General features: G+C 35.9%; 1 protein-coding gene across 2 annotated transcripts in view; it reads right to left on the bottom strand.

Annotated features, from left to right (window-relative positions):
* LOC104591948 (transducin family protein / WD-40 repeat family protein) overlaps positions 1 to 25,121 on the bottom strand; it is a 136,468-nt gene that overhangs the window by 36,339 nt on the left and 75,008 nt on the right. Inside the window, exon 7 of one of the 2 annotated variants that reach the window (XM_010251107.3) lies at positions 23,012 to 23,177. In XM_010251107.3, the coding sequence (XP_010249409.1) occupies positions 23,012 to 23,177 (166 nt within the window). Of the gene's footprint in view, positions 1 to 23,011; positions 23,187 to 25,121 lie in introns of both variants that reach the window. The other variant, XM_088903970.1, reaches the window with a different exon arrangement.

Genomic DNA, 25,121 nt, shown 5'->3' on the forward strand with positions numbered 1-25,121 from the left:
CAAGACTTGGAGGCTGAATCGTGGAGCAACCGAGCAAGTGAGCAACAACCAATCAAAAATTTGAGGATTTGAGGCTTTTCATTTCAGGCTTCTCAGCCATTCTCGAATCTTAGGTAAGAGCAAACCCTCTTCCATATTTTTTAGAAGAAAAAAAAGAAAAAAAACTTGAGGTGGAAGTAGTGAATTTCCGCTAGAAGCTTGGAACTTGAAGCTGATCTTCTTTTTCATGCCTTCAAGTTCTGGCTTTCGCAGTTGTAAAGGACCGGAGGTTGAAGTATTTTAAAAAGCTCCAGAACGTCTCAACATTACTCCCTCCCTCTTTCGAATATTATGTCATGTTAATTTTGAAATTATGTCATGTTAATTTGTTAAGTAGCTTAAAAGTTTTGGTATTATGTGTGATGGTCTATGAAAAGTCCATAGACCATCACAACAAACATTATTTTGGTGTAGATATTCTACAGTAGATGAAGGTCTACCGTAATATTGTAGACCTTCAAAAAAGATAACAAATAAATTTAATTTAATAGTATAATATATTAGTATATTATATTAATATAATACAATATATTAATATAAATTATTCCAATAATCATTTATATTTAATATTTCAAAAAACATTTATACAAATAATTAACAAAATAAAAAAAAGAATAAATTAATTACTTTATAATAAAAAACATAAAAAAATTTTCAGGTAATAAAATATTTATTAAAAATCAGAAAATGTTTATCAAATTTTATAATAAATCATAATTTATTCTAAATTTAACATAAAAAATCAGAATACATTTATTAAAATTTATACTAAATCATAATTTATTATATAGTTATTATTAAAAATCAGAATAAATTCATTAAGTTTTATAAGAAATCAGAATTTATTAGAATCTTAATACTAAAAAAAGGAGAATTAGTTTATTAAATTTATAATAAAACATAATGTATTATAACTTTAATATTTAAAAACTTTAGAATAAATGTATTTCTACTTACTAGTGTGAAATAAATATATTAGTACTTAAAATAAATCAGAATTAACAATAAGAAAAAATCAGATAACCTTGTAAAAATATCAAAATGCATAATAAATCAGTATATAAGTTAAATCTTATTAAAATAAACTAGTATATTATTTAAATACATAAACAATATATTACAAATATGCATATATTTATATTATATAATATATATTTAAGAACATTAATACCCATTATGTTAATATAAATTACTCATATTGACACATTTAAACTTAATATTTAAAATAAAATGTTCATAAAAATTAAAGAAATAAAAACAACTAGAATATAAAATAGGCGTGCATATAAAATGTTTATTTATAGTAATAGAAGTATTAAATTAAATGCTTCACCTTTAATTTAATTCTTACTATTGATCAATAGTAATAATAAAACAGAATTAAAAATTTATTATAATAAATTAGAATATTTTAATTCTTACTGATTAAAATTTATAACAAATCAGAATTACACATAAACAAGTAACAAGTCAAAATTCATAATAAATCAGTCAAAAATTTAAAAATCATTTTAATAATATAATATATTAGTATATTATATTAGTATAATACAGTATATTAATATAAATTATTCCATTAATAATATATAATTAATATTACAAAAAAATATTTATAAAAGAATTAACAAAAAATTAAAAAACAGAATAAATTAATTACTTTATAATATAAAACATAAAATCTTTTTCAAGTAATAAAATATTAACTACTTAGTATTTTTAAAATATTTATTAAAAATCAGAAAATGTTTATTAAATTTTATAATAAATTCATTAAGTTTTATAAGAACTCAGAATTTATTAGAATTTTAATACTAGAAAAAGGAGAATCAGTTTATTAAATTTATAATAAAACATAATGTATTATAACTTTAATATTTAAAAACATCAGAATAAATGTATTTTTATTTACTAGTGTGAAATAAATATAATAGAATTTATAATAAATCAGAATTAAAAAGAAGAAAAAAATCAAATAACCTTGTAAAAACATCAAAATGCATAATAAGTCAGTATATAAGTTAAAACTTATTAAAATAAAATAGTATATTATTTAAATACATAAGCAATATATTACAAATATACATATACTTATATTATATAATATATATTTAAGAACATTAATACCCATTAAAATTTATAACAAATCAGAATAATTTACTTCTTACTGATTAAAACTTATAATAAATCAGAATTACACATAAACAAAAATAGGATAACTAACCTTGTAACATGTCAAAATTCATAATAAAGCAGTATATAAATTTAAAATTTATTAAAATGGATGAATATATTATTTAAATAAGTAAGCAATTAAATTTATAATAAACTTATTAAGATTCATAATAAGCATATAAAAATTAAAAACCTTAGTATAACCTTATAGATATGTCAAAGTTCATAATAAATTTAGAAAATTGAAATACTTTATTTAAAAAAACTGTAGTAATTATTGCAAATGGTGATGTTTATCTAAAAAAATGATATTTAATAAAAATGTGTATAAAAATGGTAATGTTAGTGAAGGGGTATTTCGGTCTTTGTACCTGTTGAGAATGCTGATGTGTACTATTATGTTAGTTCGAGTGCCTCTTACTTAAATAAGGGCACTTACGTCTTTTCCAATTATATTAATAATATAATAACAGGTCTGGCCGAAACTAGGGTTGACTTTTTCCTAATTCGAACCAGACCTTTTCTCTTCTTCTTCCTCTTTCTTCCTTCTTCTTTCCTCTCTTCCTTCTTGCTGTTTACTTTACTTTTCAGCTAACAAACAAAACAGACTTCTAGGGCAGGCCAAACTTCAACAAATAATAAAACTTATATTATAAATTTATAATATTTTATTTTTCTTTATAAGACATTTAAAATGCCAAAACTAGATGATATTGGGTGGCAACATGGAAAACCCATAGGTGACACAAATAAGTCTATTTGTAATTATTGTGGCAAAGCAATTGCGAGTGGTGGTGTTTCTAGATTGAAACGGCATTTGGCAGTGGTTTTAAAAATGTAGCCCAATGCCAAAAATGCCCAAGAGAAGTAAGTTTGGCTATGCATAAAATACTATGGGAATAGAAAGCATCTAAGCAAGAAAAAGCAAAACGTACAGAAGAGTTTCAAGATGCACTCTCCCAACCATCACATGAATATGACCAATATAATGGGATTGATGATGAAGATGACATAGCATATCCAGATGATTCTGTGATAAAAAGAGATAGAATAGCATACGAAAAAGCTATTAGGGAGTCTCTTGAAGATAGATGGAACAATGATCAATTACGAAGAGTTAATTCAAGTAGACCACACGGTGGCAATCAAGGATCTAATGTTGGTGGTAGTAGTAGACAAGAACAAGGGCATGAAAGGAGGGAGAGATCCATCGTATGGACGCCAAGAATGCAGCGGAATAGGGTGGACGAATTTCAAAAATCTCTCCTCCCTTCCAACTGGGAATCATATTCCCTGATTTTAGAATACAATATTCAAGGATCTAATTGAACCAAAACCGAACCAGATCTGTACCAAACAGAAAGGGAAGGGTTATACCTGATACGAAGAATCGGTATCTCCCAACGTCGGTGTTCACGCCCAAAGAATACTCCCATGATCTGCTCCCACTGAAGATGACACAGTGATACTGGAACAGAACCAGCAGTGTTCGTCCTACGAACCAAATTCTTCACAAGAATTCGATGGAAGCAAAGAGCACCGTACACAATCAGCCTTTCAGCAAAGACTGATATCAAGAACACCTTCTTGATCTTTCCCTCTCAGAGAGATCGAACTAGGTAGTGAATGGCGGCGGCGGCTGGAGGAGAACTCTGAGATCCTATCTCAAATCGCAGGAGAGTTTTTCTGCTCTAAACCCTTGGTTCGAATTCTGGTAATACAAGACTAGGGTTTCTCCTCTTTCTTAGTGATTAAGAAACCTCCTAATCCTATTAGGAGTTATCCCAATCCAAAACTGTATTTGGATAGGTAATTATCTTAATCCTATCTACAGATTAGGTTAGCCCACTCCTGATTTTATCAAGAGGTTACCAGATTCAAATCTTTATTTGAATTTGGTCTCCAAGAGTGGATAGGGTCAATACCCAATCCTTTGGCTTGCCCTAATCTCAGATCCGCCCCTTTAAGTGGGTAATTAAATCAGCCAATTCGAAATGGGCTTTAGGCCCAATAAGTATTAAGTGCTCAACAGGCTTCCAAACTACTGCCCAGTTGGGCTTCTTTGTATGGCGTGGGACCCAAGCATTGATCTACACATCAGTCACATGGGTTTGGCCCAACCTTTGTTACAAGGCCTAGCCGAATTCACTGGAGAGCACAGTGAACCCCTTGAGCTCATCACATGGACTCTATGGGCCCAACACTTACACTAAGTGGACCCTGGGCCAAGCCATCTTATAAAAACCCAGGGACTGTGGGCAGATGCAAGATTAACTTATCAGGTGTAACCCTAAATGGCCTTACACTTAATCTCTCAACCCATAATGATCAAACACTGCCCGACAAGAGAGGACCTCTCCCTCGGCTGCAAGGAATAGTGTTGCACTTTCTGCTCATATGGATCCCAGGATTTAAAACCATTTGCAAACATTTTGAAACCATACATATCTATATATCTTATATATAAATTTTGCAAAACAAAATTCCAACAATTGAAATCAACTACCGGCAGTTTGGTTTCCATCAGAGAGAGTGCATCCTCGATCATTATCTTTGTCCGACAAAGGGGCTGATCTTGTCACTATGATCACCCACTCAGATGAATTCTCAGACTGTCCCAACATACCTAGGTTTTGGCCCCCGCTAAGGATCTCACTGATTGGCATATCAAAGACAGCCTAATCCGACACCTAGTGCAGTATCATAATCGAGTCTAGGGATCAGGTGTAACTTTCCAGTTTTGCCCATCAATCTCCAAGGTCCAGGGCAATATTGGAAATCTGGTCCGGTTCAAAGATTTGAATAATCCTACACTGCATGTGCCTTGGGTCTCACCCTGGCGGCTGAGACAGGCCACCCCAACATTTGGCAGCACACCAGTGTCGGCCTTGACAGGATAAATCTCCCTAGACTTATCCAACGGCTGTGAACATTCTAAACTAACACGAGTCTCATTAAGTGTCCAGTTTAAGGGTCTTACACAGAAACATACCACACAACATGAATCAAACATGCACTTTATCCATTTACACTAAATGTCAAAAGTACATCAAAACTGATTGGAGTTAAGGGCATGCAAAACTGTCTAACAAGGCAGAATAGTATTCATCGTTCATACAGTGTACGAGAACCTGAAGTGCCTATAGACCCACAACTATATCAATATAAAAATGCAGGTCAAAAGAAATTGAAATCAATGTTTAGTGGTCAAGATTTGAGAAAAAAGTTGGAAAGAGCAATGGCAAAGTTCTTTCATTTCAATCATATTCCTGCCAATGTTGTCAACTCTCTTGCTTATAGATTAATGTGTGATGAAGTGGTAAGATGCGGCCTAGGTGTAAATCCACCCACCCCTTATGAGATAATGGGCCCTTATTTGGATGAAGAAGAGAGTGAAATAAAAGTATACATAGAATCTCTTAAGCTGAATTGGCCTACATATAGGCTAACAATTATGTGTGATGGTTGGACAGGTCTTATAAGGCTGTCTATTAATAATTTTATGGTGTATTGCAATGGAAATACAATATTTCACACATCCATTGATGTGTCAAGCGATAAAAAAAAATGCACCATATATTTACAAGTTGATGGCACGTGTTATTAATGAGCCAGAACCTGAAAATGTGGTGTAGATTGTGACAGACAATGGAAGTAATTTTTTGAAGGCAGGAAAAAGAATAATGGATAAATACAACATATTTTGGACTCTATGTGTTACACATTGCCTTGACTTGATGATAGAAGATATTGGAAAGAGGAAATTAATGTAGACCACCATTGATAGTGCAAGAAAAATAACAAATTTTATCTACAACCATGGTGTGCTTCTTGCTATGATGAGAGAACAGTGTGGAGGGGACATTGTTCTACCAAGGGTGACAATTTTCCACAAACTTCATTGCTCCTGAAAGCATAAAAAAACATAGGTAAGGTCTGAGAAATTTATTTAACTCCGGAGAATGGGAAGAATGTGACCTCAGTAAGAAGCCCGAAGGTAGAAAAAGTAAGGAAATAGTTTGTAGCAATTCATTTTGGGATTCGGTCCATACTGTGGTTAATATCTTGGAGCCTATATATAAGGTTTTAAGAATGGTTGATGGATACATGGCCAACCATGGGATCAGTGTATGAGGCCATAAGACTTATGAAGGAATCTATTAGAGCCTTTACAAGATCTTATCAGGGGTACTGGAAGATCATAGATGAAAGATGGACAAAACAACTTAAGCACCCCCTTCATGAAGCTGGTAAATATTTTACTCCCATCATTTTATTTATTTATTTTTATAATGCTATCAAAGTTTATATTTTAATTTTTAAATGAATGCCAGCTTATTTTTTAAAGCCAAAATACCAATACAAAATGAACTTAGGGATCGTGCAGATTTGTTGAAAGCATTACAAGATGTCATCGAAAGATTAGAACCAAATCCTAATGGGCAAGCTGATTGCATGATAGAGGTAATACATGTAAATTGTGATAACTAATACATAAGTATATATATTACCTATCAACTATTTGTCAATTGTCACCTGCCCTGTCTTTGTAGGTGTTAAATTTAGGGATGCAATGGCTCATTTGGAAGGCAATTCGCCATTAGTTCAAGAACAAAAATGCACCCAGGTAGGTGATATCACAATGCGTAAGCTCAAAAAAATTAACACCTATCTATTTAGTTTTTTAAATTAGATTTCATGATTCTATTTATAAATATAGTTGAACAATTAAACTGACACAAAAAAATTAATATTTACACCCGAATGGTGGATGATATATGGATTTGATGCTCTTACTTTGAGACGTATAGCTATACGTGTTATCTCAAATAGCTACATCATCAGGATGTGAAAAAAATTGGAGCACGTTTTCTCTTATCCACACAAAACAGTGGAACCGCTTGGGTCATAAAAAACTTGTATTGATCCTTTGGACCTTTTAGATGTATATGCTGAAGAAAATGAAGAGAACCCACTCTATGAATGGATAAAGTCTCATGAGCCTTTGTTAGATGAATCAAGTGGAAGGCCAAATTATCGGATAGCCAATGAGATTGGGAATTAATGTCAATGATTTTATGGCATCTCAAAATCAATGGCAACAAGTTGAGGAAAAGGAAGATGAAGATGAAGATTGGTCTGATGAATTTGTAACTCCAAGCAACACAAGAAGAAGTGGTGGGGTGGTGATGATGGTGATGGTGGTGATGGTGATGGTGATGGTGGTAATGGTGATGATGGTGGTAAAATCCAAGAACATAATTGGAGTCAAAATCAAAGACATTTGAGCCAAATATTGGAAGATTAATGTTAGATCATGGTTAAGCTTCTCATGTTACAACTTCTACAAATGAACCGAGAAGGAAATATCAACGACAAAGGAAGAGAGTAGAAGCTAACTATGAGTAACCATTGTCGGAAAACTTAAGCTCAATGGAGATAGGCAATTCTTCTAGATCTTATGAGTGGGGCACTACTGGTTCTACATCATCATATGGCTACGAATATCCCACTTCAAGTCAAGATAGCCAAATTCAATCATATGTATTTGGGATTGGAACCCAAAATTATGATTATGGGCTCTTTGGACAAGCTCCTAGTGTGACTTCTTATGGTTATGGATACGGATATGGATATGAACAATACCCTCAAATAGGAGGTTCTCAAAGAATTGACCAAGAAACCAATCAACGTTTTGTAGAGGATTACAGGAAGTGGTATTATCAAAATGTGATGAGTTGCCAACAACATTGCAAACCACCAGAACAACAATATTATCGCCCACCTAATGGAGATGATGACCACCAACCACCTAGAAATTCTTTTTGGATGTAATTTTAATTGGAGTTTTTGTTTATATAATAGATCATGTACTTTAACTATTAACACTAACTCTTGAAGTTTGTAAAGTGATTTCATTTTTTATCATTTTATTACCAATCTTAGTTTTTTTGCTTTATGTGATGGTTTTAATGTGATGCTAAACCTTTTTTTATATATAATAAATTATGCAATTTACGTGTTAATTGTTTACTTTTGAAGTCTATAGTACAACTTCGTCATTTACTAATTTATTATTGATCTTAGTTTCTTAACTTTATATAATGGTTGGGAATAAGATAATAGTCTAGAAATGTGTATTAATGCTTCTTTTATCATTTTACAAAATATCATTGCATATTTTCACATATTTCATAATATTTCCACAATGTCTCTAATTTTTACAATATTTCCCCTCGATATTTCCGACATATGTCCTATATTTTGGTAAGCGACAATTCTGTCGACATTGACATTTTAAACCTTGCTTTCCATCAAATAATCTTCTTATCCTTTCCTTTGTCAGAGTCGGATCGAAAAGAGAGAGAGAGAGAGAGAGAAGAGAACACAACAGATTGGCAGCAACGAAAATAAGAAAGCCATAAACGTGATGTTTTGAATTGATTTACATAACTGACGTGTTTGCATTCCATTAAGGGGTTGCAAGGGAGTGTTGCGGTCATGGTTGCAGCAGATGGTGAGCTCTAGAGCTTTATTCATCTAGTCATATCCTTGACATGCTTATAATTTTATAGCCACAAGTTAAGTAATTTAGGAGTTATTGAGTTCTCTTATGGTAGTGGCAATTCTATAAATTTCACTTTTCCTGGTTATAGGAGGCTACCCCTATAATGTGCGTGTGTGTGTGTATATACATACACATATATACAAAAATGTGGAAGGAATGGAGTTTCTTTGAGTTCTTACAGGTTACTGCTTATGCTACATGTGGAGAGTTACTCCTATACCTTAGAGTGATTCTAAGCAAACAACCATTACAGCCATCAACAGATTTGGTGGGTGTGACACAACGTATCAATCGACACCCTAAAGGATATATTTATATTAAAAAGGTAAGATGATGAATCTGCCCTTAGTGTACAAACAAAGAGAGTACAAAGAATAGTTGTACAACAAATAAGAGTAAAAGTACAAAAATATCCCTAAGACTAGATCTTCTCACTGTCTCTACACTCCCCTCAAATTAATGCCTAAGAATAAGCATAAGTTTGTCCATGAGAAATAGATGCCGAGCCCGAGTCATAGATTTAGTCAACAGGTCTACCAGTTGGAGGATGGAGGAGACATGAGTAAGAGATATAATACCCTCAAGAAGGAGGTCGTGGATGAAGTGGCAATCAACTTCTATGTGTTTGGTGCGCTCATGGAAGATAGGGTTGGAGGCAATTTTGATTGCACTTACATTGTTTGCATAGAGAGGAACAGACAATGATGGCTCATTAAATATGTCAAGTAGAAGAGCCTGGAGCCATATGATTTCACTACACACGGTAGACAACTCTGTATTCAGCCTCAGTGGAAGATTTTGATACAGTAGGTTGTTTCTTGCACTTCCACGGGATAAGAGAGTTGCTTAAGAATACACACCAGCCAGTAGTAGACTGTCGGGTGTCAGGGAATCCAGCCCAATCAGCATCCACATAAAGCCGTAAGGTTAATGGGGGATGAAGAGGAGAAGAATATCCCGTATGATAAGGTGCCTTGCACATATCTAATGATCCGATGAACTGCAATAAATGAGGTCTTGGAGAAGACACGAACTGGCTCAACAATTGAACTACATATGATATATTTGGCCGAGTCATGGTGAGATAGATTAAACTGCCCACTAGTTGACAATAAAGAGTAGGGTCTTCAAGGGGAGAACCATCATCCTAAGTTTTAGATTCAGCTCCAATGGAGTATCCACAACCTTGGAATCACTAAGATTTGCCAGTTTAACAAGATCAACAACATATTTCTACTGGTTAACAAAATAGTCCCGAGAATTTTGGCTTACTTCAAGCCCCAAAAAATAAGTCAAAGGACCTAAGTCCTTCATCTTAGAGGATTCACTGAGTAACTGTTGCAGCTCAGCAATTCCTTCTACATCATCCCCTGTAATGAGTATATCATCATCATAAAGAAGTAAGATCGTCATCCCCTGTAATGAGTACATCATCCCCTGTAATTTGAAGTACTCTAGATAAATCCTGCATCAATGATAACAGATCTGAACTTCTCAAACTAGGCTCTAGGAGCTTGCTTCAAACCATAGAGTGACTTCTTCAGGTGACAAACAAGTTGCGAGTTTGTACAATATTTAGGAGGGGGCTTCATATAGACAGTCTCCTTCAACTCCCCATGTTGGAATGCATTCTTTACGTTCATCTGGTGGATTGTCCACTATTTGGATGCAGATATAGCTATCAGAAGTCGTATAATGGTCATTTTTGCTACAGGAGCAAAGGTTTCCTCATAGTCTATCCCATATTCCTGTTTATAATCTTGTGTAACCAACCTAGCCTTGTATCTGTCTAGGCTCCCATTAGATTTCAGTTTCACAGAATAGACCCATCGGCTTCCTATGAGAGATGTCTCAAGTGGAGCTTTGACCAAGTCCCAGGTGTCATTCTCAAGAAGGGCTTGGATCTCATAATCCATGGCATCTTTCCAGTGTGGTTCTGCTACAGCCTGTTGGTAAGATCTAGGAATGTTTGTCGTAGATAAAACAACAGAGAAAGAGCTATGGTCTAGTGAAAAACCATAACGGTCAGGTGTACGAGAAATTCTAGAAGAACGACGTAAAGTGGGTATAGAAGGTTCAAGGGGAGGATCAAGTGCACTTACTGGGGCAATTGGAGTGACTGGATCAACAACTGGTGATGAAGCGGAGGAGGGCATTGAAACTAAAGAAGATCGTTGCTTCCTAAAGTAGGTCTGAAGTTGTTGCACTGCGGAGATGGCATTGGTATGCTTGAGGTACCTGTAGAGTCAAAACTATGCAACAAGGAAATGGGAGGAGTTGGGAATTTTACAATATGTTAAAAAAAAAAGACACTCAAGGAAAACTAAATTACGAGAGATTCGAATACGTCAAACCGAATCCGAAGGATCACAACAAAGGAATCCCTTATGTTCAGAACAGTACCCCATAAAGGCACACAAAGCCGTTTGTGTAGTTAACTTTGTGCGTTCATGAGGTAGAAGGTGAACAAAACAAGCACAATCAAAAACCTTGAGCATAGATAGATATGGAGGTTTGTGGAAGAGATATTGGAAATGAGAAAAATTATTTAAAACAAACGAAGGAAGATTTATGAGATACACAGCAGTGTTAACCGCCTCCACCCAAAACCGAGAGGGTACATGGGAATCTTGTAGAAGTGTTCTGACTACACTCAAAATATGCCATTCTTTCTTTTTGTTACCCCATTTTGTTGTGAGGTGCCTAGACAAGATTTCTGGAATTGAATTCCATGTTGTATTAAGTTTGGAAATCCCCATCAAAATACTGTTCCCCTGAATCCGGTCGTAGCACACATATCCGAGCATCAAATTGGGTAGTAACATAAGCATGAAAGTGCTTAAATATGTATTAAGTGAAAAATAACTGTAGCTTGCTCAGAGTGAAAAGGTAAAATATAACTCTTACATAAACCACAAGTAATGCAATCTTTATTAACATTCTTGAAGGAATCAAATAGCAGAAACAGATAAACTACTAGAAGCAAATAACTGATCAAGTTTCTTAGAAAACGGATGGCCAAGGCATTTATGCCACAAATACCAATCATTATTACAATTAAAGGACTCTAAATTAGAAGTAGTAGAAAGCAAGGAAGAAGTAGAAACAGGTGCAGCCTTATTCTTCTCAAACTCCAAAGCAAATAGTCGTCCCAATCTATGCCCCTTCCCCTTCACCTCCCCAATTTGCTGGTACTGTATCAAATAGCCATCAAAAGAGAATGAGACAGTGTTACCTTCCTCTACAAGTTGGCCAACTGAAATCAAATTGGTGGTGAGCTTGGGTACAGATAAAGTTTTGGATAAATGAAACAGAGATGACTTAGAAGTAGATAAATACAAATCTTCACATCCAAGTATACCTAATTTCTCATCATTAGCAGTGACAATGTATTTATTGGGAAGATGGGGTTTGGGATACTAACCAAGTGTGGCCCCTGTCATATGGTTAGAGGATCCTGAGTAAATATACCAGAGGTGATTTGGTGAGGGACAATAGGTCGGTAACTTACCAAACAAACCAATAGCAGAGAAGGCTGAGGTGATGACCGAGGACATGAGTTGTCGAATCCGTTCTTCAGACATGCCACTAGAAGTGTCATTTTGCTCAGCCATAGAAGTAATGGAGGATGCGGCATCTGATCCATTTACAACAGTCTAATAGGCCTTGTAGCTTCTTTTTTTTTCTGATTTGGTCCACTGCTTTTCTGATGCCGAGTAGGACATTTAGAAATGATACGGCCGAACTACTTGCAATAAGTGCATGTATTCTTTTTCTTGCTGATATACTTTCTCAAGATACTTGTACATCCCATAGGCAGTCCTATATCCACTCATAGGGATTGCAATGTCAGTTTCAATTGATCCTAGGATCCATGATGCGATTTTTGCATTATCAATTTTCCACTGATTAAGACCCTTGATATTTGAACCATCAGGTTTAGCTACCGATACATCCAGATATCCCCAAAGACCTTTTGCCTCAACATGAAATTGAAAATTAAACTTCCATAGTGCATAGTTCGTACCATTAAACTTAATAGGGAGAACCTCCATCCTTTCTAATGCCATTGAATCACAAGAGATAAAAAACCACACTTCTAAGCAAAAGATAGGGTTTAAATCAAAAGAAAGAAAGAGGTACCTTTCAGCCGATATCCAGAAAAGGAAACTATAAGGGCCTACTGAACTTAGAAGTGGCTCAAAACCCTTCTAAATCAAATCCGATCCGATCCAAACCAATTAGAATCAATTGATCTTCTCTGGGTGACACAAGATCTAAAGTTTCAACCTGATCCAATGTCTCTATAATGAGATCCAACAAAAGAGAGAAATCTGATGGCGCAACAATTCAGAAAAATTGTCTATAGAGTTCTGATCAAAGCTGCCCCAGAGGAGGGATTCAAGGGCACTCGAGAGCCTCCCAAATACTGTTAGGGAGTACTCTAGATAGCAGAAAAGAAAAAGGTTGAAAAGGGGTTAAATGCAGATCAGATTGTGACCTGCTCTGATACCATGTCAGAGTCAGATTGAAAAGAGAGAGAGAGAGAGAGAGAAGAGAACACAACAGATTGTTAGGTGTGTCACTTAGTGACTATCAACACCCTAAAAGAGATATTTATATTAAAGAAAATAAAAGGACAAATATGCCCTTAGTGTAGAAAAGAAAGAGTACACAAATACGTCCTATCTTCTCCTCCATCTCTTGGTTATTCCTTCATTGAGAGGGAAAGAGGCAAAATGACACAAAATGGGGAATTAAACAAGCAGTTATCTTGATATCAGGGAAAATGACACAAATGGAGTCACAATGTTGATATCAAAGAGTGTGGCCGCACCAAACTAAAGAGGCCTTATCTTGATATCGGGGACTGCCTTAAGAGACTTCTCTTAGAAGAAGTCTTTCTAGAGAGGTAATAGGATAATGTCATCTTACCCAAGTATTTTTTTTATCCTCTCCCTTTATTTAACATGTTTTTGTTTTTGTAAAATATACATATATTTTCTTTTTTCCCTACCAATGATACTTTTTTAGGTGTGCTTTCTTTTTCTTCTCCAAATTTTTGACATGTGAATTATATTATTTTCTTTATATTGTCATTTGATTCTTTTTTTCCACATCATCCTTATGAGAAGTTCAATTAGGCCATGTCAGATGGCCCATATCATGATAATTGTCATATGTGATGTTCTCATGGTTATTAGCTTTCTCTGAAACAAGTAACTTGGCATGAAAACATCTCGTGGGAGGGGGCAGAGGAGATGAATTTTTTATTCCAGTTAGGAATGGCAACAAGGCGGGTTTGGGGTGGGGCACCCCCTCCTCGTCCCCTCCCCATAGTCAAGATACTTTGCCTCGCCCCCGGTGGCGGGGCAGGGCATCCACTCCCCATCGGGGATGGGGAATCCCCGAATTTTCCCTGCTCCAAGGAAACTATTCAAAATTATCTATTTTGTGGACAATTTACACATAGGATATAGGAATTTGGGGGTATTTTAGGGATTGAATTATAATACTTTAGGGGTACTTCAAAAATGGAATTATGGGATCCTAGGATTTTAAGAATTTAGGGAAAACTTAGAGATATTTTAAATATCAATATTAAACCTAAAGATATTTTACTAATTTACCTTTGGGTTTGGGCGGGTTCGAGGAATTATATACAAAACCCATCCCCACCCTATCCTCGTTTAAGGTCGGGGAAAACCTGCCCCATTCGGGGCAGGGCCTCGATTTTATGGGGGAAATTTTCATCCCTAATTCCAGTCAAAACCAACAAACCGAAACTATTTTGGTTTTGGCAAATCCGTTTCCAAGTCTCTCCTTTCCAGGATTTGATGTCTATGTGGGGTTTGCCTTCACTAACTGTGAGCATTTACGGTCTGGGTTGGCTGCACTTGATAGTTGCAATAGGGGCTGTTTAACACCCCATGTCAATCATCAGCTCCACCTAATTTGGATTTGCCTTGCCAGGGGTTGGTTCAAAATGGTTACTTGCAAAATATTGGTCAAAAGACTCAAAACAGTCAATGTCACAAGTGTTTCACATAAGGCTTAGTTTGGAAGGAGTACAAATTTAAATATGTACAGTACAAATACATACAAAATTCAAGGTTTTGTACGCTACAAATTTGTATTTGTACTCCTTCCAAGCTGAGTCTAAAGGAAAATCTATGATAACGAAAAGACATGGTATTGGAAGAGATTTGACCAATCAAAACACTCTCTTGAATTTTGATCAATACCATATCATATATTTCCGATGTTAGAATACCATGTCTAAAGGAAAATCTATGAGTCTAATTGACCAATCGAACGCTGTTGGAATAATGTTAAAATAACTTAGTTGCAGATGTTAGGGCCTGTTTAGCTAATTAAAGTGTTTTTTATTTCATTTTTTTAATTTCTGTTATGTCTGTTATTGTACTCAGGGGCACAAGGGTCTTTTCCCTTGTTATTTCTGTCGCCCTATATATAGTAAAATAAACACTGGCGCCGCTAGAACTGTTACATTGCAAACCTTCTCTCTTCTCTCCTCTCTTCTCTTCTCTTCTTCTTCTCTTCTCTTCTCTCCTCTTCCACTTATCTCTGGCCGGCTACAGTGTTAAGATGGTATCAAAGCGGGAATGCTGATTAAAAGAGAGCAGATCGATCAACCCAAAGAACAGATCGAACAGACTAGCAAAAAAGAAATCTGATTCTGGACTACAGAATAGCTACAACTGGTACAGTTCTCCCTATTTTTTCTCTTCTTTACTCTCCTTGGTCATTTGCCGAGTGAAAACCCTATGCGATCTCGAGATGAAGTGCCACAAATTGTGAAAGATTTTCAACGCATGGTGTTCACTCAGTTCCAAACGGAAATTCATATTTTCCAGTCGGACAATGCAAAGGAATATTTTCATAGTGATCTCACGAAGTTCTTTGCTTCGAGTGGGTCACTTCAGTGAAGCTCTTGTGCCAGGACACCCCAACAAAATGGTGTGGCTGAACGAAAAAACCGTCACCTTCTCGAAGTTGCTCGAGGCTTGCTGATTCATATGAATGTGCCAAAACAGTTCTGGATGGATGCAGTATTGTATGCGACATATATCATCAATCGCATGCCCTCTCGGCTACTAGAGTATAAGGCCCCACATCAGCTCTTGTTCCCTACAGCCCCGCTGTCCACCATTCCGATGCGTGTTTTTGGGTGTCGTTGTTTTGTCCACAACCTATCACCTACTCGTGGTAAACTTGACCCTCGGGCTATTCCTTGTGTTTTTCTTGGTTACCCTTCATCTCAAAAGGGGTATCGTTGCTATGATCCCATTGCCCGCAAGTACTATGTTTCCATTGATGTCTCATTCTTTGAAAGTCGACCGTTCTTCTCGGTTTCTCCTTAGGGGGAGAGTAGGGTTGAGGAGAAATAGGCGACGACTCAGATTCAACTACCTCCTTTACCCGATCCTCCATCGTTCCGGGTTTTTCATCGTCGCCATAAGAGCCAGCAGAGTTCAAGAGCCGTGGAGCCAGACACTATGCAACCAACATCATCGGATTCACCCGAGGCAGATCCATCTCATCAGCCAGGTACACTTGCTCCCATTGCTCCTTTAAATGTTGATTCACCTATCCCCAATGATCTTAATATTCCTATTGCTAAGAGAAAGGGTGTTAGATCTTGTACCACTAATCATCCTATCTCTAACTTTGTGTCCTATGAGCATGTTTCACCTTCGTACCTTGCCTTTCTCTCTTCTGTGGATAGTGTCCCCATCCCTAAGACCGTGGCAGAAGCTTTGTCAAAACCTGAATGAACAGATGCAATGCAGGAAGAAATTGATGCCTTACACAAAAATGGTACGTGGGAGTTGGTAGATCTTCCTGAGGGGAAGGAACTAGTGGGGTGCAAGTGGGTGTTCACAGTGAAACACAAAGCTGATGGAACTGTTGAAAGGTACAATGCTAGACTGGTAGCAAGAGGCTTCACACAGGTATATGGAGTGGACTATGTAGAGACTTTTGCTCCAGTAGCGAAGATGAACTCTATCCGGATTCTCCTTTCCTTGGCAACAAATCTTGACTGGGATCTTCACCAATTGGACATCAAGAATGCCTTCTTGAATGGTGACTTGGAAGAAGAGGTGTACATGACCCAACCCCCAGGGTTCTGTGCCAAAGGCAGTGAACAAAAGGTGTGCAGGTTAAAAAAGTCCCTATATGGGTTGAAACAATCACCTCGGGCTTGGTTTAGTAAGTTCCATTTAGCAGTCCAATAGATGGGATTCAAACAATGCCAGTCAGATCATACCCTGTTTGTAAAAAGAGGTGAAGGTAAAATTGCAGCTCTTATTGTGTATGTGGATGACATAGTGATCACAGGAGATTGGGAGGCTGAAATCAAGAGACTAAAAAAATTCTTAGCCACTAAATTTGAGGTGAAGGATCTAGGCCCCTTACGATAGTTTCTTGGAATTGAAGTTGCCCGCTCTCACAAGGGCATCTTTAATTCCCAACGGAAGTATGTACTAGATCTACTAGAAGATACAGGCAAGTTGGGGGTAAAACCATCTGATTCACCTATTGAACCTAATCACCATCTGAGAGACAGTCAGGGAGAGTTTTTGAAAGATGTAAAGATGTTCCAGAGACTCGTGGGGAGACTTCTTTGTTTGTCTATGACCAGGCCTGATATTGCCTATGCAGTGGGTGTCCTTAGTCAATTCATGCACAACCCGAGGACAACTCACTTTGAGGCTGCAGAGAGGATCTTGAGATATCTCAAGAAGTTTCCTGGAGCTGGTTTGTTGTTCCAGAAACACAGTCACTTAAAAGTGGAAGTATATACTGATGCAGATTGGGCAGGAGCAGTCAATGACCGAAAGTCTACCAGTGGTTATTGTGCCTTTGTAGGAGGAAACCTTGTCACATGGAGAAGCAAAAAACAAAGTGTGGTGGCTAGATCCAGTGCTGAAGCAGAGTATAGAGCAATGGCTCATGGGGTTGCGGAAATCATGTGGATAAGAAATCTATTAGGTGAACTGGGTTTCGCAATAAGCAATCCTACGTCACTCTACTGTGACAATAAAGCTGCCATCAATATTGCTGCTAATCTAGTTCTGCATGATAGGACGAAACACATTGAAGTGGACAAGCATTTTATCAGAGAGAAACTTGAAAGTGGAGAAGTGTGCACACCATATGTCAGCTCGGAAGAGCAACTTGCAGATATCTTCACCAAAGGTCTTCATCATGTGCGGCACAAAGATTTGTGTGACAAGTAGGGCATGATTGACATCTATGCTCCAACTTGAGGGGGAGTGTTGGAATAATGTTAAAATAACTTAGTTGCAGATGTTAGGGCCTGTTTGGCTAATTAAAGTGTTTTTAATTTCATTTTGTTATTTTTGTTATGTCTGTTATTGTACTCAGGGGCACAAGGGTCTTTTCCCTTGTTATTTCGGTCACCCTATATATAGTAAAATAAACACTGGCGCCACTAGAACTGTTACATTGCAAACCTTCTCTCTTCTCTCCTCTCTTCTCTTCTCTTCTCTCCTCTCCCACTTTTCTCTGGCCGGCTACACTGTCAAGAAACCCGTCACATAATTGGGTTCCGCAAACATATTTCCTATTCACGGGTGAAGGATTTAGGTCTTATAAAACATGTTTTCAAACCAACTACATTGTATTCAGGTCTTGGTAGACAAACAGCTACCCATGATAGATATGGGACCTCAACCCAAAGTTCATTAGCAGCTCACACTATATATGGGTCCTTATAGTTTGCAGTACCCGTATTATATAGGGTTCAGTTCATTTTTGACTAATCATCTATTTTTAGTTTTTTACAATTAACTAAGAAAAAATAAAAGTTTACTGTTATTTTATTATTAATTTAAATAACAAAAATTATTACATTAATACAATTTTGAAAAAACTAACTAATAAATTAATGCTAATATAAAATTTGAAAATATGTAATTTTTAAAAATAAACTAACCATAAAAATAAAATTTAAAATGACAAAAGAAATCATTTTAACACTTTAATTTTAAAATTAAATTATACAAATTAAAAAATAGTTAATAAAAATATGAATTTTACAATTAATTAATTGGAATTTAATTATAAGTATTATAGCAATTTTCAATTTAACAACTAATATAATTTTAAGATCCATTTAAATTCCATTGAAAATCATTACATTAAAGAAACTCAAGTATAACTTTATTTTAAAATTATTTTCACTAATGTTAAACCCATTTAATTTTATTTAAAATGATTAGGTTAATAAAAATGAAAATATGGAATAAAATTGAAATTAATTTTTTTCAGAAATTTAAATTAAACAATAAATTAATTATCAAATTATTAAACTTAAAAGTAACTAATGAAATTAATAGTTATTAAATATAATAATAATTTTATTAATTTTAAAATTTTCATTAAGATCCATTTAAAATAATTGGATAGATCAAATTCTGAAAATGATTATTAAAATTAATAAAAATAATTAATTTTATTCGACTTGGATTGGCTTGTCCCAATTGATAATGTCAAAGAACTACTGCTATACTTTCCCTTAATGAAAAAACTTTGACTCCTAGACATACATTTCATCATATGCTTTTTATAGCTAATTTTGGGTTTGGGGGTTTAATGTTCAACAACTGGGGTTATAATTTAGATGTAAGAAAATAATAATAGTTTTTATTTATAAATCAAGAGGTGGTCAAACATATACAATGATTTAAAAGGCGCGCATAGGCACACAGGCGAGGCGCATTTTAGGGTAGGTGCCTCGCACAGGTCTTAGGCGCAACCCCCTATTTGGTAGTGTTGTTCATTCATTCATCCTAATACAATATCTTATTAAAAAGCAATTAAAACTATAAAATCATTATTTTTTGTGTGAAAACTAAGAATTTGAGACCTAACGTGGACTTGTTTGGGCTTGCCTTGAGGGGTGTGACACAAAGGCAGCTTGTAAAATCAGGAATGTAATATGTTTTACATCACATTAGCTACTATAAGTAATGCAATTTAAAAAAAAAGAGATTGTGGGTTTTATTTGCTTGAAAATGTTTTATATATTTGATTTTATTTTTAACTTCTCATTTGAATATGCTTTACATGTTATATTTATGTATTTTAATTTTAGATAATAGGTTTTTTAAAACGTTTATTTTAAAATTTAAGTTTATATTTTTATTAAGATTAGGTTTAATAATTTTTTTGCATTTTTTTATTTTTTTTGACTTTTTTTATTTTTTAGCTTTTTATTTTATTTTTTGCACTTTGCTTAAAAAGGCATGCACCTTGCCTTGCTCCTTGTGCTTTTAAAACACTGGGCATATACATCATACTATGTACAATTGGAGTGAAATATAGGGCTCATATAGGAGAGTTGAACTAAATATTCAACTGATCTAGCTTAACTACTTTGAAGCACACCAAATAAACTATTTAAAGAGGTTAATGTGGGGATGGACAAACGTTTTAGGCTCTTTGTTGTTTGGTCTTTTCATCAAATATAGTTTATAAGCTATCAATAGGGACCCACCTCAAAAAGGCAAAAGTTGTTCTTTGACCCTCTCAAATAAGCACTACAACTCTTGCTAAACAAGGCCCGTGCATTGCACGGGTTCCCACTAGTATACTCTATAGTCTTGAACTCCTTCCTTGAGCCCAATTGGTCTCTTTCTTTCTCTCTAACCCCACTTCTCCCACCTCCTTCCTCCCTACTATCTTCACCTCCAACTTCCTTAGAGGACTACCCCGACCCAGACTCAGAGATTGTAGGAACAAAAACCTCATTTGTGGGCACCCCATCAACATCGTGAGCAATGAGATCCCTTGCCTCCAACTTTGTAATAGCCACCATAGTAGATTTTGACTCTACCTCCTCCCTTACTTCTACCCCACTTGAACTACCATTAGCAAACCCCTCTAATTTGAGTCTACGAAAAGCCTGGTCAAGACATGGTACTCGAAGCTTAAAAATGTTATCTCCAACCTCAAAGTTGTTGGGCTGAAACTTTGATTTCTCTACCCTCATCGGTCTTTATCACCTTCTACCACTCTCCTACCTTATGCCTACATATCTAGTTATTACCCCGATTCATTCTTCTCATAGTTCCTACACAACCCTTCTTTTGTTTTAAACTACAAATCCCTTCGATCTAATTGTTACCTTTCCATTAAGACAATTCCGTTTATTCACTCACAACATATACCTCAGAACTCTACTTTTCAAATCTTTTATCTTTTCTTAGTAAATTGGTTAATGGTCCCTGCACAATCTACCCTAACCGTAGAAATAGGTACTGCCTGTTTGCCTTAATCTCTTGAATGCTCCCCCACCGCCTTCTCCACTCCAACTCTCTTTTCAAATCCTCCTTCCACATGTTCTTCTACAAACATCTAATCTTCACTCTCCTGCCAAATTTACAATTTTGCCCCCCAAACCCACCAGCACATTGCTTCAACCTCTGCCTAACTTTTGACTTCTCCCCACTTCAAACCTGTGACTTTGGTCTTCCAGCTTACTTTCCTTCTTCCCCTCCTCCGAATCCACCTTTCCAGCCTATACTCCCTTTTCTACACACAAAAAAGTCTGATCCTCCCTCTCTATAAAAATTCCCAACTCATAACTCTCCCCCGTAAAGAGAAGTTCCATCATATTTGGAATATGAGAGACATCCGCCACTTCCACCATGATCCTTACAACATCCACCTTAATCCACATCTTATTTTTGTCATCATATCTAAGGAACTTACCACAATGCTTTCCAATCTCTTTGAAGGTGAGTAAGCACTAGGCATGGAAAGGGATGCTAGACACCTATCCACAGAGCTCTCCTTCCACAGTGAATCACTGCTGCCACCGGGAATACCAATTCAACCTTAAACCATTCTCCCTATTTTTCTCTTTTTCCAACTTCATTACCCGTTTTGTTCCATTGTTGCTACAGAACATTAATAGGAAAAAACCACCATTTAGCTTCCTCACACCCAAAAAATCTTTCCCTTCAACCATCCCCCCAACCTGCCTTACATCAACATGCATAACTCAACTATCCTCCCAACCTCCCATGACCTTGAATACAGATTCGTCTTGACTTCCTAGTAGTATATCCCAATTTTCCTTTTCCACAGATCCACCACTTCCAATCCTCATTGGTTCAGCTCATTGCAAATAATCTGTACCACCCAACTTCATTGCAGTGATTATTGCAATTTTTTAGGTCTCTCTGATGCTTCGAAGCAGAGTTCCGAACTCCAAAAATTGTATTTGATCACTTTCGGTAGATTCCTCACTTCAAGTCAAAATAGATAGTTCCAAAAAATATCAAGAGATAATGTAGAGATCAAATCTCAACTTACAAACAACAGATGAAATTATCTCTCAAGGTTAAACAACCCAAGTACCACTGGGACAAGAGAGAAATTGGAGCCGCTCACTCCAAACACTCCAGAAATTAATCTAATGGCTATCAATCTCAATTATGACGAAGAAGGGATCAAACTAACCCCAATGAAAGCCAATAGACCTTACTCATTGGAAGACCAAAATCTCTAACCTACTATGGATTCTCGGGCAGTAGCACTAGGAAACACTTATAGGCAGCAGTAATAACTTGATCCTTCAAACAAAAAAAAAGGGAACACTAAGTCAGGCGATCAATAAAGGAATCCTTGAATTATCCCTGTACACTGCTGATCATAGTGACACATGGGTCTACCACATGAGAACTTCTGCTCTGATACCAACTTGTGATTACAGCAGGGAATAATCAAGAAAAACAAACAAAAAATATGCTAAAACTAAGCAGGGGAAGCAGCAAGATAGAAGAAGAGTGGAAAGAACACTCCAATAGTGGGTTTCATTTTGGCGTACCACAACCTTTTATAACGACTTCTATAATGAAACATTACAATGACAGTTCTGCCCTTAATAAGTTGGCCAGGACAGAACCACAATAAAATAATAGAAATACATCCCAATGCCAAGCCAACTAACAAATAAGTAATAAATGGCCCATTAACTAATAAACATAAAACATCCCAATAAAACAAATAAACAGGCCCAATAAGGATAAACTAAACATGGTTCAATCCCTCAACAACCTTCCAACACAAGCAAACAAAATAAAAACATTAGCTTCTTGATGTTTGAATGAAAGAATACATGTATAATTGTCAACAGTAGCATAAATTTCCAATAAGGAATTTAAGAGTCCTTACTTCCTCTGATTTATTGAGATTTAGGATTGAAATCTGACAATCTCCACCATCAGCACTGTACGCAGAAAATAGGCTACTCCCCTGCGGGTGCCAGGTTATATCTTCAGGCCATCTCCTTTGTTTTGGGGATACACAATCTGTACTACTAAGTAGGGAGGCACTTGATCTGCATTTTCCGAAATACCAATTACAAATGAACTAGAAAAGCAAGCAAAAGATACAAAACAGGATAGGAAGAACGCCTAACCACTTCTATGTTGTTGGAAAAGCCCCTCAGTTTTACAGAAATTCACGGGCATATCAAACACAAGGGAAAAAAACAGGGAAAACAAAACCACTATTATATTACTGGGGAAACAAGTACATATAACTCTTGTTCGGGATTCTAGATTCATAGAAGGGCTTCATAAATTTAATTAGGATTTCCAATAAATATAAAGGTCCTTTATAGATGAATCCAATTTCAAGTGGTCATAAACCAATGTTCAGTCTTCCATTTTTGATGGTCCTGCCTTGTAGAAAGATATTTTCCAGATATATAAGTATTTGCTGCATATTACCATAAAAATATTTTCTGCATACTTTTCAGGATATTGCCATTACCAAACTAAAGGACAATTCAAACTTTGGTATCTTGTCAAGAGACGACAAAACATTTTTATGGTGAAGGACTTGAACATAATCAAGTCATTGTTAAAGTTAGATTAAGTTAGAATCTTTTTTTGAAAACAAACAAAAAAAGAAAATTCATTAGTAAAGAGAAGAAGATACAATGTAACCTGGGTGATAAAACATCATCCACAACTACAAAGAAATCCAAAACACAACCAAACAAGAAAAAACAATCAACCACATCTGCTCTCAGCACAACTGGAGTAAATTCTAAGTGTTCCAAAAATCAGAACCAAAAACTTCTATTTTGGAATCCTCAAATTCTGGAAGAATCAGCAACCAATACAAGAATTTTGATCCAATGGCTGCACACATTTCTCCTTGTTTTTCTCTTTTCCTTCACAAATTATTATTAATTGTTGGCCAATGTTCAAATATTGCTTCAGTCTTGCAAAGAACACATTTATTTGCCAAATAAAAACCTCATTTCTTCAAGTGATCTTGAGTGAGAATAGTGTCCATAACTACCAGCCATGCAAAATGCAAATGCTTCAATTCTAGGAGGAATTGGGTTGCCCTATAAACCTCCAACAGGAAACCTTTCCACTTGATTTCAAGTCAAAGCTTTATAAACAAATTTAACAGAAAACGTGCCATTTTTACAATCCATTCACCACCTTACATTTGCACTCTCTAGATGAATCTCCGCCTCTTGAAGTCTAGACAGCAGCACCATGCCACAGGATTACCTCTAGTATGAAAAAATGCAATCAGTTTGTGGATTCTAATAAACTAGACCTGCCATTGTCACAAGCAAATTTTACTTGGCCGAACTTTCAAGAGGCACCCATCTGATGCAAACTGGATAGAATTCTCTTCTCTTCAATTGGGAAGAAGGTTGGAGGGGGATGGTAGCTAGAGCTTTACTGAGAACTATTCCGGATCACTGTCTAATCAAACTGTCACAGGAAAGAGTGGGAGGAAGCTCGTTACCTTTAATAATTGAGAATATGTGGTTATTTCATGCTGAATTCAAAACAAAGGTGAAAGAAAGGTAAGAGCAAGATCAGGTGGAGTTTAGGTGGATAGGGTGTGGATTTTATAAGAAACTACAAAGGCTGAAGGCTAGGGTTAAGATTAGAATAAGGAGGTTTTGGAGAGAACAGAGGAAAGAAAGTATTGGATTCCACACAGGATAGGGGAGTTAGATGAGCTTGAAGGGCAAAGAAGATTAAGGGTAGAAGAAAGAGAGAAAAGAGGCTAAACAGACTGGAAGAAATCTTGAGAAAAGAGGAGATTAGTTGGAGACAGAAATCTAGGTCCAGGTGGTTAAGGGAAGATGATGGTAATACAAGTATTTTTCATTTGGTAGCAAATGGTAGAAAAAGAAGAAATAATGTATACTAGTTAGAATTGAATGGACAAGTATTGACTAGGGAAGAGGATATAGCACAAGTTTTTGTGGACCACTTCAAAGCAATCTATTCTGGCCCGAGCA

This window comes from Nelumbo nucifera, chromosome 4 (genome assembly GCF_055504915.1).
Source record: "Nelumbo nucifera cultivar China Antique chromosome 4, China Antique-T2T, whole genome shotgun sequence".
Classification (NCBI taxonomy): domain Eukaryota; kingdom Viridiplantae; phylum Streptophyta; class Magnoliopsida; order Proteales; family Nelumbonaceae; genus Nelumbo; species Nelumbo nucifera.